Raw genomic sequence first — 15,508 nt, 5'->3', positions numbered from 1 at the left:
TCAATCATGAATGGCTGTTGCCATTGGCGTGCTGTGGTTGGCGGTTGAAACGATCTGATGTTTTGAAACTCTCAACTCTCCCTTGTCCGTGCATCTCGGGCCTCACCAGCGCTAACCGAGTCTTTGAGCCTCATAGCCCCGCTTTTTTATGTAAAGACACCGGAAAGTCCTCGTCCCGGAATTCATCTGAAGATCTGAAGAAAACGAAACGCCCGAATATGTGAAAAAGTGACAATTGTGATGTCGAGCGGGAGGCCTCGGAGTCTAAGCGTGTGCCAGCTTCATCCTATGTCCAATTTGGGATGACGTTGGATGTTTTAGTGTAACGGCGTTAGGGCTAAGACATCAGTGGCTTCCAAGCGTCATAGGAGGACTCGCGGTGAGTAAAACTTCTAGGAACAAGTATCTCGAGGATGTTAACGATGATCTAATCCTGAGTTGATGCTAGAGATGCCAAAACTACGATCTTAAAGACCATCAATAATGGATTTCCATGATGAGCTGCAGCGATTTTCACGGTAGATGCTTTTCTCCCGACCCTCCCGCAAGTGTGCCAAAAAAAGAGTCGGGGAAAACCTCAAACACAAACATACAGCAATGATCGACGATCTGAGATGTGATCCCCCATCTGTGTTACCAACCTCGCGTATGTGCAAGACCGGCACTTGCACGGGCCTCGGGCCGCGAGACTAGGTCACCGGGCCAGTAACCTTTGGGTTTACACAAGAGGGCACCAAACAGATCATCACACATCGCGCCAAGGCCGGTGATTTGGAATGTCTTCGACATGGTGATGGTTTTGGATCTTCATCTGATCTTTGAACGCCGTGATGGTAGCTCGGACTGAGTGTGAAACGTCGGGGCTTGAGGGGAGGCTGGGGATAGCATCACACCGACAAGGAGCACAGGGACTTGTCGGCAATGGTCGACATCGTGGACATCAAGACGCCTTCAATCGTCGAAAAAAAAAGTCTATATAAGGAGGCCGAAATCCATCGTCGACTCGAGATCTTTCCTCATCACCATCAGCAGCAATCAGCAGAGCTCAACAACCAAACAGCCCAATCCTCCATCCACTTCTCTTCTCATCCTGCAGGGCAGGCTTCATTGTAATAACATCTACTACTCAGTTCTCTTCTATCCAGCCTTCTCCTTTTCCTCACAACTTCAAATCACCACCATATTCTTCTCCAACAATCTAGTCACAATGGCTTCCACCAAGACTCTCGTCTCTCTCCTCCTCCTCACCGCTGCCCGCCTCGTTGCTAGCCACAGCGTCATCATCGACGCGGTCGGCGACGCCGGTGGCCGCGGCATGGCTCTGGGCGTCGACACCAGCACCCCGCGCGATGGCACCCGCCGCAGGCCCTTCCAGCAGGATTCAACCCGCTTCCGCGGTGCCAGCCGCGACACGGTCGGCGAGACGCTCGCTGGCGGCGACAACAACGTCGAGGCCGGCACTCGCGCCATCCTCGCCGAGACGGGCGACATCCTCCCGCAGGTCTCGGCTGGCGGCAGCCTCGAGATGACCCTCCACCAGGTCAACTCGGACGGCGCTGGCCCGTACACTTGCATGATCAACGCCGACGGCACTGCTACGACCTGGTGAGTATCTATCCTCCAATCGAACATTGACAACAAAAGCCCGGAGTCAAACACTAACACTCCCCTTTTCAGGACCAACATCCGAGTGACCCAGGACGTCCCCGGCGGCCGCAACTCGCGCAACCGTGCCGGCGAGGCCACCGACTTCCCCCTGATTGTCTCCATCCCCGCCACTCAGAGCTGCACCGGCACCGTGGCCGGTCAGGACAACGTTTGCCTCGTCCGCTGCCAAAACGGTGCTCGCGCGGGTCCCTTCGGCGGTGTCGTCCCTGTTCAGCTCGTTGATGCCGCTGGCGCCGGTGCCGGCAATGAGACCGCCGAGGAGGATCCCGCCGAGGTCGCCAGGCGCATGGCTCGCCGCTCGCTCGCCAAGCAGGTCCGCGACTCGCACCTCAAGCTGGAGCGCCTCCGGAAGAAGGCTGTCTCGCTCGCCGAGGACCTGCACGACCCCGATGTTCTCGCTGAGATCCTCGAGGAGCTGGACGCCTAAACAACTCGCGGCATCGGCTGGACTACAGGCCGGCACTTTGAGGGGTGAGAGTTGGAATCAAGTCCAAAAGAGGATAATGACGGGATGACGAGATCATGGGATTAGAGAAGTGTTGATCACTCTCATACGACAGGATGGAAATTGGCTGTATCATGGGAAATGGGCTCTGCTGAGATGGATGTCAGTCATTACTTTCATTGGTCATGGAGATGGAGAGGAAACGGTCCGGACTTGGTCACGGTTGTGTACAGTACATATTGATGATACCCTCACGCTCTTTTAGACTATTGTTTTTGCATTTTTGTACATAGAACTACAGCGCTCCTTTGAATCATATACCTCATTAAAATTACCTCCTCTCCCCCTTGAGGGATCAGGTATGAGCGTGGACTGAGGAAACCGCGTGCATTTCCAACCTCTACCTCTCTTCGCCGGTTAAGATCCAGGCTTATTATAAGATACCAGCATGGAACAACTCCACCCCACTGCCACTGAGGATATCATAGTTAGAAACGAGGTGAGAGGGGAAAGATGCTCCTATTCAGTAGGTCGCGCGAGACAAGAGCGAGGTAACCAAGACCTGTCAATAGGCCTCCTCGATGAAGCATCTGCTAGCCGTACACATCCCCTTCTATAAACGTAACATCCATCTATCTTTGACCCCAACAATCCTCCATGGTGTCTTTCACCAATGTCTCTTCAGACAGTTCTCTCACCTATGCAACATGCAACAATGCGCTGCCGCTACCATGCAAAGAGAAGCAGTCCAATCATGCAAGGCGTAATCACACCTCCACCCAGAGTTACATCCTCAGTACCCCAAGTCACTCTGTATACAGAAAAAACGACATCATTACCCCCCTTATTTACTTCGTACCTTATTTACAACCCGTCAGGGAACTTGTCCCTTACTGGCGTCGACGGCCCCTGTCGCTGTGACATGCTATACGGCGCCTGGAGCAAACTTCATCAGCAACCATTCTCACCACCCAGGCGTCCACATGACATTTCCTAAACTTACCAGCACTTCTTTCGCACTGCATATCCGCCACGCCAATTTCCGTACGTTCCCATCCGCCGGCACCACCGCAGGCGCGAACTCGACACCAAACATGTGATGAATCGCGTACACAACGCGCTTCGCATACTTGGAGTCCCTCTCGACATGGGCACCGAACCGTTCCTCCACCGTCGAGGGGGCGATATCTGGGTCGCGATCGAGGCAGTTGCGCACAATAGGAAGCAGCGCCTCCTCGGCGGTGGCCTGGGTCACCGGCTCATCAGCGTTTTCGTCATCAATCCTGGCGAGGCGCACCTCGAATGGTTCCGAGATGGACATGACGTAGTGAGCGCCGGCGTGGTGGTAGCGGAACTCGAAGACGCCCTGAGTCCACCACAGCTTGTCGCCCTCAAAGACCATCTCTCCCTGCACGAGCTCGGTACCGTCGGCGGAGGTGGTTGCCACGGGCTTGTCCCAGGAGATGATGCCCTCATCAGTGGTTGTGTCGTACTCGCCAGGATTAGTGGGGACCCAGCGTCCGAGGGTGGGCACCTCAGTCACTTCGCGGGAGCGGTTGTCCGTGACCATGTACAAGCCAACCCAATCCTTCTTGCTGTGATTCGCGGGAGCAGTCCAACGGACGCGGATCGGAGCGCCATACTCAAACACCTTGGTCTTAACGTGCTTGGGGACACGGGCCTCAGCGCTCTCCTTGCCAGTGAATTTTTCGTCAGGAGCCACCAGCGGGGTGCCCTCAATGGTGATAGAGTAGTGCTTGGGGTCGTAGCCGGCGAGATCCTTGGGGATGCGGCTCAGGGTGAGGCGGGCAGCAGACGACTTGAACAGAGACGAGCTGTCAATGACGACGGTTGAGGATCCAGCGCTCAACCTGGAACGGGCAATCTCGATCAAGTCGTCAATGCGGTGCTTTGAGGAGTCCAAGACCTTATCGACGTTCTGTTGCAGGCCCTTGACTGGCTGAGGCAGCGAGCGCTTGATGAACTTGGTGAGGCCGGCCTCCTTGCGCAGGTTCTCGCCGTAGATCTTCTGCATGTGCGGCTGCTCAACGTACGAAATGAAGGCCAGGGTCAGGACGTGGCCGATGACGGCAAGCATGAAGATGGAGCGGCTCCAGGTGATGAGGGCCATGCCCCACAAACCAGCAGTTCCGAGGATGCGCTCAGGGTTGTTCAGATAACGGTAGATAGACTTGTATGTGAGCTTGCCGGTGCTGTCAAAGAAAAAGTCGCCATAGAACCAGCCAAACTCGCCAAGCGACTCGTAGATGCTTGCTGCGGTCCACATCTGCAGGGCGATCAAGCTCAAGCCGACGACGTGCTTCAGCAGGACCCAGCCGTAGCCCCAATCCTCAGGAAAGGTGTACATCTTCCAGCACGCAGCGAGGAATGAGGCATGGCACAGCGTCATGCTGATGTGGTACATGGCCTTCCACTGGCGCCAAGCCTCTCCGAGAGTCTCGCCGTACTTGAGGAAGTGGCGGGTAAACCGCTTTTCATTGGACTGCTTGGTCAAGATGACACCAAGGCCGACCGAATACCACAGGCGCCAAACAATGGCATTGATGACGAAAGCAGCTTGATAGCCAGGGGTCGAAGGCGTGACAAGGGCTAGGGCCCCGAGATACAGAACCAGGAGCACGGTGGTGTAGTCAGGAACACGGAACGGGTCGAAGTTCTTGAGACCCAGCATGTTGTGAACGGGGGCAGGGGCGTCGGGGTTCGTGAGCATCTTGCGGGGTGAGGTCGAGGACGCCTCACCGTTGGTGCCGTCAGAGCGAGCACTAACCTCAGATTCGGCACGGCGGCGCGGCGGGGGCGGGTTGTAGGTCTTCTCAATGTGGGGGTTCTCGACAATGGCAAGGAAGGCGAACTGGGCGGCATGGGCCAGGATAGAGATGAACAGAACATCGTAGCTTGCGGCCATCATGGAAATGCCGTAGTAGCCAGCATAGCCAATCGAGTACATGGGGTGAGGGGCCATCTCGAAGACGCCGTCGAACGTGAGCTCCTGCTCGATGAGGTAAAAGAAGTCTGTGGAGTCAGCATGGACGATTGCAGCGGCGCTTCGATGAGTTGCGTCTTACCCCCCCAATACCAAGCGTAATCCTTGACGACACGGTGGGCGTCAAGCTTGACCCAGAGATTGAAGCCAACAAGGGCAAGGCCGAGGGTCCAGCGGGCCAGGGCCATGGCCAGCCCCTCACCGACAGGCCGGTGAGCGCAGATAACGGCGAACAAGCAGTAAGAGACGAAGTCGCACATGAGAATGAGGTCAACCAGGCGGCGGAACACAAGCCAAGTGTTGTACTCGATTGGAGCGTCGGCCATCTTGTAGTTCTTGGGGATCTTGGTCTCGAGCTCGCGTTGCAGCAGGTTGTACAGCCATGGGCGTGGGTTCTTGCCGGTGGAGGGGTCCTCGAAAAGCTTGAGGCGTCTGGCCCAGGTAACCATAAGTCGGTACTTGGATTGAACGGTCAACAGATAACCAATGCCGACATTATAGGCGGCGCGCCAGAAGAGGAAGACGAAGGCGAAGATTGGACGCTTGAGACCCGAGGGCAGAGCCCAGGCGGCAAGGACATGGAGGGCGAGAATGGCCAGGACAAAGATGTCGGAAAAGTTCTTGGGCTCGCGGGGGTCCATGAGCTGGGACACCATATCGTGGGTTTCGGGCACAAGAAAGACTGCAACATGACAACAACCGGTCCATGGTTAGTATTCCGGCCGAATTGGCTGCCAGTCTGGGGGAGGCATCACACACCGGTGCCATCGGGCGTCCGCCCATATGTCCGCTTAGGACGGTTCTCTTCTCCATTGTCTGCCGGCGTCGACTCTCGAGAGTCGGGAGTGTCTGCGGGGGGGGTCACAGAGGCGTCAGACTCGGAGGAGGCAGCTCGAGGCCGCTGTCGGAGGGTGTCGAGGCCATGAGGCCTGGATGTTGTTGATGTGCTCATTCCTGGAGGTTCGGTGTTGAAGACCGATTTAGCAGTGAGAAGCGTTGAGCTTTGACAGCATCACCAGCCAGGAGGGATGGTGTTGGGCTGTGTGGCCGAAGGAGAAAAGGAAGGGCGAAAGGCGCCTTTTGAGGTCAGATGGAATGGGAGGGGCCCGGACGAGGGGGACGGGATTGCTGTAATGGGAGGTCCCGTGGACGAAAGCGTTCCTGGGCACCTGGGCACGGCACAAGGTGGTATGGAGCGCCGTCTCGGAGGGTTGCCGAGGGGTTGTTGGCAGATGAGATGAGGCACGAGGAACACGGTCGAAACGCCACAAGCCGAAGCTACGAGATCTTGCTGGCAGGTAGGTAACGCCAAGCCAGATTAAGCTCGCGTGCTCGTCACTAGCAAAGGCGGGGAGTGGGGGAACCGGTTCAAGCCGGGTTTTTCGTCTTGTCGGGCTGGGTCTTGGCGGCGATGGTGGCTGTGGTTGATGTTCGGCAACGACGTCACCACAATTTACGCAGACAGGACGAATGTGTCTATTTCTCTCCGGCAGTTGTTGTTGTGGGTGCTCCAGCAACCATAAGATCACCACCTGAAGAGAGACATTCGAGGACGCTGGCAACTACAACGACAATGGGTTTCTCAGCACTGAGGAACAAGGGTTCAATGTTTTGAGTCGCAACGTGTCCCCCACGGCCCAGTGCTTGGGGCATTTTTTTGGTGGATTTTCTCTGGGGTTCGTTTTTGCTGGGGACAGGGAGTTGGTTGGTTGTGTTGTTCAACGGCGAGACTCGGAGCCTGGAGCCAGTCGCAGGTCCATGTCAAGCGGAAAGTGGAGAGGAGAGAAGCGGAAACGGGCCCAGGGGCGCACAGCTGGAGAGAGTGGAGGAGAGAAGGCTGCGGCAGCGACGAGTGCGGATGATTGATAAGCCTCGGGCTTGATAAGAGGCCCCGCAATTCCCGCTTTGGGCGAGCTTCAAGGCCCAGCTCTTCGGCAATTCATTCCGGACAGAAACGCCCGACTTCCTTCAAACAACGCGAACGACGTGGGGTTGACGTCGATCTTGATCTTCGGAGGAAAACTGACGGCATTGGAACTTGCTCAACCAACGGCCAAAACCGTGCGCAGCCATTCCAGGAACCAAAAACAGCAGTTTTCTCGAAGACGTCGCACAAAACCCATGTTTCCAGCAGTGACCCTAGCCACTTACCCGTTCATGCGTCACATCGGGCATGCTGCATTTGATGAGGTTGTCATGCTTGACGACGCCGCGGCCCTGCCCGACACCTGCCAGCACCCGTCTTCTGCACCATCGACGGGTGTCTGCCCCTCTTGGCTCCAGTGAATTCCGGGACGTGAGCCGTGACGCATGAACTTGATGGGCCCAAGGACTTCTCCGAATGAGAGCGTTTTCCGGGGCTCACCCCGGTGAACGGAACGCTTGAAACGAGGAGGATGGCGACAAGGTAGGCCGTAGAGACAGGAGGGAGGGAGCGAAGAGAGTATGTCAGTGGGAAGTTTATAAGTCAAAGCTGATCCCCGGGGCTCATGAGCCCGAGCTCCTCCCACCTCTGTATCCTCTTACTCTAGGACTAATCCTAATCTCTCCTTTACTCCCACCCGGGACCAATTCAAACACATAATCCTTCCAGGCCTCTCCCAGCCGAGTGTTGTCGGAGCAGGCCGTCCACTCATTCAAACCTCCTAAATGTTCCGCTCCCGCCAGCCCGCCTCGTCTCCGGACCAAACGACCATCAAGACCGTCCCCTCAAACACCATCACCATGGCAAAGAACCGTAACAGGGACAACAAGGGCACGTCCACCCCCCCTCCTCCTCCTCCGCCGGAGGACAAACCTCTCCCTTCCCCGACCGCCCTCACCGAGCCGCAACGCCCAGGTACCTCCGGCACCGAAGCCGCCCTGCGCGTCACCCGACGCAAGGCGTCTGAGCAACTCAAACAGGCCGAGCAGGCCGAGCGCGCCTATCGCGCGCGGAAGCGGGCGGCGGCGGCCCGCGCCAACGCCGCCAGCGGCAAGGAGCACCTGAAGCAGGCCCGTGACAACTTCAAGACGGGGTGCCGGCTGCTCTGGGCCGCGCTCAAGGCGTGGCCGTACGTCCTGAGCGAGAAGAAGGAGGCGAGGAGGATCAAGAAGGAGGAGGAGAAGCGCAAGAAGGTGCTCGAGGCCAAGAGGAAGCTGGAGGAGAAGCTCGCGGCCGCGGAGGCGGCTGCCGCCGGCACTGAGGAGACCGTTAGGGGCCGCAGGGAGGATAGTGAGGATGATGATGATGTGGTGATGAGCGGTGGGAGGAATTGAAGAGGAGGGAGTTGAGTTGGCGATGAGGGGAATGTATGGATGATGGTGTGGTGTGGTATGGGATGTCGGGAGAGAGAAAGGAGGATGAAACCTCCCACCTCTCCGCTTCCCCCTTGAGGCCCGTTGTTGGGACCCTTTCGACGTTGACCGTCTGGTCATTCCTATCGTTCTCTTTCGCTTTTGCTTTTCCCACTCTCACTCACTCTCTCATTTTCGATTTTTCTCCTCTTTCTCTCTTAGTCATATCCCAGCGAGCACAACGGCTGCGTTCGCGCGACACTCTCTACAACCCCTATTGCGGGGACACACACTCTCTCTTTTCTCATCTTTTCGTCATCTTTCTATCGGTTTGTCTCTCTGTTCAACACTAATACCCCCATAATACCCCTTAACGACTTGATGAGGCATGACACGGCGAAAGAATACGGGGCCGGGACGATATCATGGCCGGCATACAACATAATCGGCTCCCCAGCCGGTTCTGGGAACACTGCTGGGAAACTAGGTGGTTTAATATCGGGTGGGAAGCTGCGTCGGCCGGCTGTGGTGTGGTTGTGTTATCCCTGGGGTTTGCCGTCTGCTTTGTCGGTTACTTTCTCGGGTCTGGATTCTGGAAGAAAATGAAAAAGAGATTGGATACCCGGCGAGTTTTACATAGAAACATGAAACGTATAACCGCCAACTTAAGGTGTGGAATATGCTTGTCGCTGCTTGATGTCGCGCACATTGGCTCTCGTCTTCGGACACCGTCCATGCAGGTTCCTGGTCTTGGTGGCCAAAAGCATCCTTTGATGATCCATTTTACCCAGCCTTACATACGTTTTGTCTTCCCAGTCCTGAACCGGTCCAGAAGAACCTTCCCAAAATCTTGTTAGGAACCATGTCCGTTCTTTTCGTCCACACAACCTGTCCTCGAAAAACCCTCGTGGTCCCATGACTGCAGACAACCCAGGCCGTCACCATATTGTAGGAAGGGCCAACCTCTCGTGATGGCGGCAAGAAAAAGAGAAAATCGATTCCATTCTACTTCCCATGATCCACCCACTGCAAGACCCATTCCCTCAGCCTCATCGCGCTCCAGCCTCCGCCTTGACTCCTCTTGTCAGCTCCGCCTACTGAGCCTTCTTCGCGAACTCGACCCTGAGAATAAGGTGGCGGAAACCGAAACCGTCCATCTTTTGACAGGCCTTGACGGCGTCCTCGCGATCGGCAAAGCTGATGAAGGCGAAGCCCTTGGCCAAACCCGTGTCGCGGTCCTTGGCCAAGAAGACGCGCGTGACACGGCCGAACCGCTCGAACAGCTCGCGCAGCTCGTGCTCCTCGGCCATCTCGGAAACCTATCAGGGAGTTGGTTGGTTAGTTTGTTCTGCTCCGAAGGTCCACGAAGGCGGGTGTGGCGTAGAAAGAGAAAACATACGTTGGTAACACGGAGAGTCGCCAAATCGTCCCGGTCGCCATACTTCCCACCCATGCGCTCGCCAGTCGCTTCGGCACGGTTGCGCAGCGCGGGCGGCACATATGAGCCCTTCTTTCCGGGGCCGGCAGCACCAGCGGCGGCCGCCGCGCCACGGAGCTCGTCCACGCCGGCCGCCACGTCCGCCGCGCCGCTCTCGCCGATCGGCGCCATGGTGTCCTTGTACGGGCAGCGAGCGGTAAAGTGCTCGCCGTCGCAGATACGGCATTTGACCTTCTTGTCCCTGAGCTTGTCCTTCATGGCCTGGGCGTTCGGGTCGTTGGCCTCGTCCTTGGCCTCGCGGCGCCAGTTGACGCTGGGGCGGAAGATGATGTTCTCGCCGACGGTGGTGGTGTCGGTGACGGGGCCCGGGGGGTCCTTGGCCGAGTCGCCGAACTTGGCCCATGTCTTGCGCTCGGCCACGCGCGGGTTGATGACCTCGCGGCGCACGACGTAGCGGACCCGCCGCGTTGCCTTCACCTTCTGTCCGGCATCGTTGAGGCGGTACTCGATGATGGTCCAGGTGCCGTCCTTGTTCTGGATCTTTTGGGGCGGCGGGAGATCGTTGGTGGTGGTGGTCTCCTCGAGCTCGTCATCGTCGGCCCAGTCGTGCCTAGTTCGCCAAAGGCGGTCCTTTGTCAGTGATCGGGTTCGAGGGCCGGACTCGGAAGTAGCAGCGTCGGGGCCAGTAACACTCACTTTGTTGGGGGCGCCATCTTTGCGGTCCTATGAAGCCAGAATTAACACCGGTATGAGGGTTACGTGGTGTTGGATCAAGGTTGTCGATGGAGGATGGTTGTGGTGGGGGTGGGGATGTTCGACAGCAGTTGGTTTGCGTGCCGAATTTTTGGATATTTCAGTGTGGGGCGAAAATTGGTGGTGCACCTTCAAAGACGAAAACGCTGAATGAATCGCCGCATCTGAACTCCAGCACCTGGACGTCCTTGCCACGCCTTTCAACAGCCTCGAACGGTCTCTGGAGACAGCTGCTCAACGAAAAGTGACGTACCTAGTCACAGGTGCTTCGATATCCCACCATAACTGAGGAATTTTCCTCGAATTTTCATGTACTTGCTCGACATCGGCCAATCACCCGGCAATAACTAACCCGAACCCTGGTCTGCTCAACACAGCACGCAACCAACAAACCTCACTAGATGGCAATGAACATGTCTCTGGCAAGATCAGAAGATAACAAAGAATAAAGGTTGACGGGTTTGCGAGATTGCCTCCCAGCTTTATTTATGTTACAAATACTACTAACCACCCACTACATCCATCAAGGCTAAAAAAAGTTCGTCGAGTGTCGTTCACAGGGTATAGTCAAAAAGCTCCTCATCAAATCCATCCCCTGGTCTCCCATCGACCACCGGAGATGCTGATTAACACCATGCTGACTCCTCCTCCTCTTTCCAACGCCTGCTTACAAGCAGACCAAGTACCCCAAAACATGCTTATACAAAAAGAATCAACCGCACCAGGCGCCGTTCTTGAATGCAAGTAATAACACATGGGTCCACGGATGAGACCCACACAGGTCTCTTCGACCTGGTATTAGATGAGAATAGAGTTTGCTCAAGGGCAATCTCGTCAGATAAAACCCGGCGGCGGAGCATTCGTTGACTTGCTCTTTTTCGGGATGGGCGGGAGTGCCCTGTTCGGCGGAGGCGCAGGCGGGGGTCCGTCCGCCGCCGAGTGAGGAAGAACACGCCACTCTGACGTCTGCGTCTGCGACTCTGAATCCGTCCGAAGGTGGTGCGAACCCGGCTTAGATCTCAGCACGGGCGCTTGCGGCTGCTGCGACAACTCCGGCCGGGTGGGGGGCGGAGAAAAGGGCCTGGCCCCGTCGATTCGGGGAGAGTTAAAGCTTTGGCGCCGGACTGTCGTCCTCATCATGCCCGCTGGGCTCATCGGTCGTACTTCCGGCGAGGGGTCGGGTGGGACCGCTGAGCGATCGGCGCTCGAGACATCCGGAGCCGCCAGCGTCACGTTGGCTGACGCTTCAGCGTCCAGGGACTTGGATTCGTTCTCTGCGGGGCCACTCGAGGGTTGGTCATGGGTCGAGATGCCGGAGTCGCGGATCGGCTCCTCGCGGAACGCAGCCTTGCTTTCGGGTCTCTGGGGCGGCGGTAACGACACCGGGGGCGTGACTGCAGCAGGGGATGTGGGTTCCTCCGTCTTGTCGGCCGAGTTTCCGTTTGCACTGGCGGACGACAATGCCGGTGAGGGTTGATCCTCAACCAGCGACAGCGGCCTCGGGTTGATGGCCAAGGCTGATGGTGGTGGTCTGCGGGCGCTAAAGCGAGCCACGGGAGTCGTCATCTGCGGTGGCGGCGGCCCCATTGGCGGCCGGTTGAGTGAGTATCGTTTGTTCGCTGCCCCGTGAGGAACACTGAAGTTGGAGGTCGTCGGTTGTAATGGCGGTCCGAACGGTGACCCTGGATCGGTCTGTCCGGCAGCATCTGAAGTGTTCGAACCTGGGGGAAGTCCCTGAGCAGCGGCGACTCGCATCTCCAGGACATGGTTGATGGCTTGAAGCGACCTCCGTCGATCAATAATGGCCTTTGCGTTCGGCCTCATCCGGGGTTGGGCCGGCTGATCTTCGGTATCCGAAAGCTCAAGCCTTGAGTCAAACTCACCAAACGAGTCCCGGATAGGTGAACACGCAGGTGAAGAACCGACCGATGTCAACATGGTACGCTGCCCCAACGAGTGATAAGACAGGCGGTTTGTACTATCTCTCAAGCCTTCCAGCTGTCGTCCTTCGTGAGAGATGAAGCTCGCGGTCGAGTTGTCGTCGAATGACTGATCGTGGACCAGATCGTCGCGTAGGGCATGGGCGAACATGCTCGGGTTCGATGAGGCTGTGCTCTGGCGTTTCCAAGACTCATCGGAACCCATCACCCGAGAGAATCGGTCTGGATCCCGCCTCACCACGGTTCGCTGGTTCGTCTGACGCGTCGCCCGCGATTCCTGTGCACCCATCTTCGGCTTCCCCGTTTCCGACAGAACTTTCCTCCCTCCCAGTTTCTCGATCTCGCGCCGAAGAGTGGTCATCCAGCTCTCCATATCCTCAGCGCTCTCGAGCACCATTAGAAACGTCGACACGTACTTCCTCTCGGAACCCCGGAACGGCAGGCGTGCCAGGATCGAGGAATGCGATCCCGCCTGCAAGCTGTCGGCCTCGGTTACGGCAGACACCTGAAGGACCCAGTGCCGGCCGGGGATGGCGTCACTCGCGAAAGCAGCCGAGTCCTTTCCCAACTGCAGAATCCGCTCCGGAAGCCGATCATAGGTCCCTTCTCCTGCATACTGAAGCAAATAACCAGACGTGACAAGGACGTAAACCTTAGTCGTCCACTCGAATCTCGATGCAGACCCAGAACCGGCTCTCCGATGCTTCTTTTTCGGCTTGTCGAAACCGGGCGTGCTGGGCTCGTCAGGGAAGTCAGATATCGTCGGGCTTAGGAGCGCGGCAAGCGAGCCGCTGGTCCTTTGCTGGTGCATCCGGAGCAGCACCTCTGCGGGAAGGGTGCATGCAGGAAGGGTGGAATGCTTGACAGCCTGCGGATACGCCCGGAACAAGGGCGGTGGGGTCCAAGCTGCGATTCCTTCCGGGGTTTGGGGCTCCTGGCGGACGGTGCTCTCCGACTTCTTGTGCTTCAAGACAGGGCCGATGGGTAGTGCTTTCGAGATCGAGGCCAGCGAAATCTCGGACCGGGTTCCCTGTGAGCCATGCCAGCTGATTTCGGCCAGTGAAGCCCGGATGGCCCCGAGTTTGTGGGAAGCGGCGTCCAGAGGCGACAACGGTCCGTTGCCCGTATCGGAGCCTCCACGACCGCGTCCAAAGAGGTTTCTCAACCCCAACTTGGACTCTCGCCTCCGAGCCTTGTTTTCAGTCTCGGGCCTCAATGGAACCCTCAGTGCATCGTCGACCTCGGCGTACGGATCTGGGGGTCGTGTCCTCCTGGGGTGAGGGTTGTGGTTGTTGTTGCTGTGGTCAGGTGAGGACTCGGGCGAGTCCGGATCCAGCAAGTATGACATGGTGCTTTGGGGAGGTGTGTGTATCAAAAACGAGTGATCACGGCAGATGTGCCGCCTAGATGCGGTAGCAAGCAGCAAGAGAGGTCGTGTGAGTGTGGGCTGCCATGTGTCGTGGAGCAGCGCCAGGCATTGATTCAGCTAAAGAACGAAGAATAAAAAAAGAATAAAAACGAACGTCAAGCGGCCCGAGGATGGCTACGTAAAGACAACAGAGATGGGAAAATAAGAGAAAAAGGAATGACAGGCAAGGTCCCAACGGAGAGGATGAGGTGCGGATCAGACCTCGAGACGCGTGGACCAAGCGACGGGAGCAAGCGACAGAAAAGGTTCAGGGCGCGTCTGGGTCCGGAGGTGCGGAGCTGCGGTGCGACGTCAGGATGCGGAGTCTCTCGGGGGCTCGGATGGACGCGACCAGACTGGTCAGAAGGAGCTGGGTATTATTATAGCCTCGCCTTGCCGAATATACGGTACATACGCATACATACGTCAGGTCTGTCGTGCCACTCGGATTCGGGTCGTCGTTAATGAGGAATCCTCTCCAGAGGACCAAAGAACGGGGGTTGATGGAATGGTGGAATGGCTGGGTCGAAGAAACAGACAGCACAGCTCGGCGCCGACAACACCAGATGGGATTGCCCAGGGACCGCGCCCGCTTCTTCTATTTAAATGGGACAGCAAATGGGAAAGCCAACGGCACGATAAGCGCAGGACATGACAGGGTCCATCCAGCGCCCCAGCAAACCAAAAGGCAACTAGCCAGGCAGCGCCCCCCATGCCGGCTGTGATCCATCCAGGGCCGGGCAGGGAAGGGCAGGGCAGCTCGCGCAACGTCTTCCGGCACTTGTTGGCCAGTGCTCGGCACGATCTGCCGAAGAGGCACTTCAGAGCTTGAAAGTGGGCAACCCGGGCTTGCCGGACAAGTGATTTCGTCATCAAGTGAAACTGAACTGCGGAGCACTGTCAGACGCGAATGGGCGACAATGGGCCACAGACTTTGACACCCACCCATCCCTTTGCTATTGCAAAGAGCTGGAGGAGCTGAGAGGACATGTCGCCTCGTGTGCGCGTTGCAGGCGGCTGACCAGTTAACGAGACACAGAAATGAGAACATGGATGCAAATTTTGGGTTGCATCGAGTCCAGCCCCGGGATCGAATCAAAGATCCAGCTCTTTCCCTCACGGGGCTGACCCCTGTCAAAAGTGGCATCATTCAGGGGTTGAGCCAAGCTTCTGGCAAACCTGATGTTGTTGGCCAGAGCTCCCGCAAACATTTTTCTGTTTTCATGCTAAACTCGAAAGCCGGAAAGGGAATGTGAAATCCATGGATGAGCAACCAAACATGCATCTTCTCTACGAAATGCCCATACCTAACCATGGCCTCCTCGCCTTGCTAGTGTACCATCTCCATCATCAACAGGGTCACAGATGTATCAAGTCCATACGGGCGTAGCATCACCTTGGACCTGTGGTTTCCCCCCGTCCCAAATCGCCCCGATCTTCGGGTCTCTCTCCGTGCTTGCCGTCCTCCACCTGCACGGCGTGGCGTGTGAACCATGTCTTGGATTTCAGCCCCCGGGTTCTATTCCGGGGAACAAGGGATCCCGGGGTCGTGAAACAAAGGCTTTTCCTGCCCCAA

At 57.1% G+C, this 15,508-nt stretch overlaps 6 protein-coding genes across 6 annotated transcripts; 3 read left to right on the top strand and 3 right to left on the bottom strand.

Annotated features, from left to right (window-relative positions):
- Positions 1 to 1,207: 1,207 nt before the first annotated feature.
- On the top strand, positions 1,208 to 2,095 carry VTJ04DRAFT_4833 (uncharacterized protein; the record flags this gene model as incomplete). Its single annotated transcript, XM_069362883.1, has 2 exons — positions 1,208 to 1,605; positions 1,678 to 2,095. The coding sequence occupies 2 exons, from the start codon at positions 1,208 to 1,210 to the stop codon at positions 2,093 to 2,095; spliced, it is 816 nt and encodes a 271-aa protein (XP_069219785.1).
- Positions 2,096 to 2,561: 466 nt separating this feature from the next.
- Positions 2,562 to 2,880, top strand: VTJ04DRAFT_4832 (uncharacterized protein; the record flags this gene model as incomplete). Its single annotated transcript, XM_069362882.1, has 2 exons — positions 2,562 to 2,612; positions 2,686 to 2,880. The coding sequence occupies 2 exons, from the start codon at positions 2,562 to 2,564 to the stop codon at positions 2,878 to 2,880; spliced, it is 246 nt and encodes an 81-aa protein (XP_069219784.1).
- Positions 2,881 to 2,977: 97 nt separating this feature from the next.
- On the bottom strand, positions 2,978 to 6,069 carry VTJ04DRAFT_4831 (uncharacterized protein; the record flags this gene model as incomplete). The annotated part of the gene is made up of 4 exons (XM_069362881.1): positions 2,978 to 3,049; positions 3,117 to 5,146; positions 5,200 to 5,799; positions 5,877 to 6,069. 4 exons carry the CDS (start codon positions 6,067 to 6,069, stop codon positions 2,978 to 2,980), a joined length of 2,895 nt encoding a protein of 964 aa, XP_069219783.1.
- A 1,697-nt stretch (positions 6,070 to 7,766) lies between these two features.
- VTJ04DRAFT_4830 (uncharacterized protein) lies at positions 7,767 to 8,375 on the top strand (the record flags this gene model as incomplete). The annotated part of the gene is made up of 1 exon (XM_069362880.1): positions 7,767 to 8,375. One exon carries the CDS (start codon positions 7,767 to 7,769, stop codon positions 8,373 to 8,375), a length of 609 nt encoding a protein of 202 aa, XP_069219782.1.
- Positions 8,376 to 9,487: 1,112 nt separating this feature from the next.
- Positions 9,488 to 10,544, bottom strand: VTJ04DRAFT_4829 (uncharacterized protein; the record flags this gene model as incomplete). Its single annotated transcript, XM_069362878.1, has 3 exons — positions 9,488 to 9,712; positions 9,793 to 10,441; positions 10,528 to 10,544. 3 exons carry the CDS (start codon positions 10,542 to 10,544, stop codon positions 9,488 to 9,490), a joined length of 891 nt encoding a protein of 296 aa, XP_069219781.1.
- An 874-nt stretch (positions 10,545 to 11,418) lies between these two features.
- Positions 11,419 to 13,872, bottom strand: VTJ04DRAFT_4828 (uncharacterized protein; the record flags this gene model as incomplete). The annotated part of the gene is made up of 1 exon (XM_069362877.1): positions 11,419 to 13,872. One exon carries the CDS (start codon positions 13,870 to 13,872, stop codon positions 11,419 to 11,421), a length of 2,454 nt encoding a protein of 817 aa, XP_069219780.1.
- Between the last annotated feature and the right edge of the window lie 1,636 nt (positions 13,873 to 15,508).

The sequence above is a fragment of the Mycothermus thermophilus genome (genome assembly GCF_041956435.1).
Source record: "Mycothermus thermophilus strain CBS 625.91 unplaced genomic scaffold VTJ04scaffold_3, whole genome shotgun sequence".
NCBI classification, from domain to species: Eukaryota; Fungi; Ascomycota; class Sordariomycetes; order Sordariales; family Chaetomiaceae; genus Mycothermus; species Mycothermus thermophilus.
Note: the sequence above shows the minus strand (reverse complement) of the source record. Positions and strands in the feature narration are given on the sequence as shown.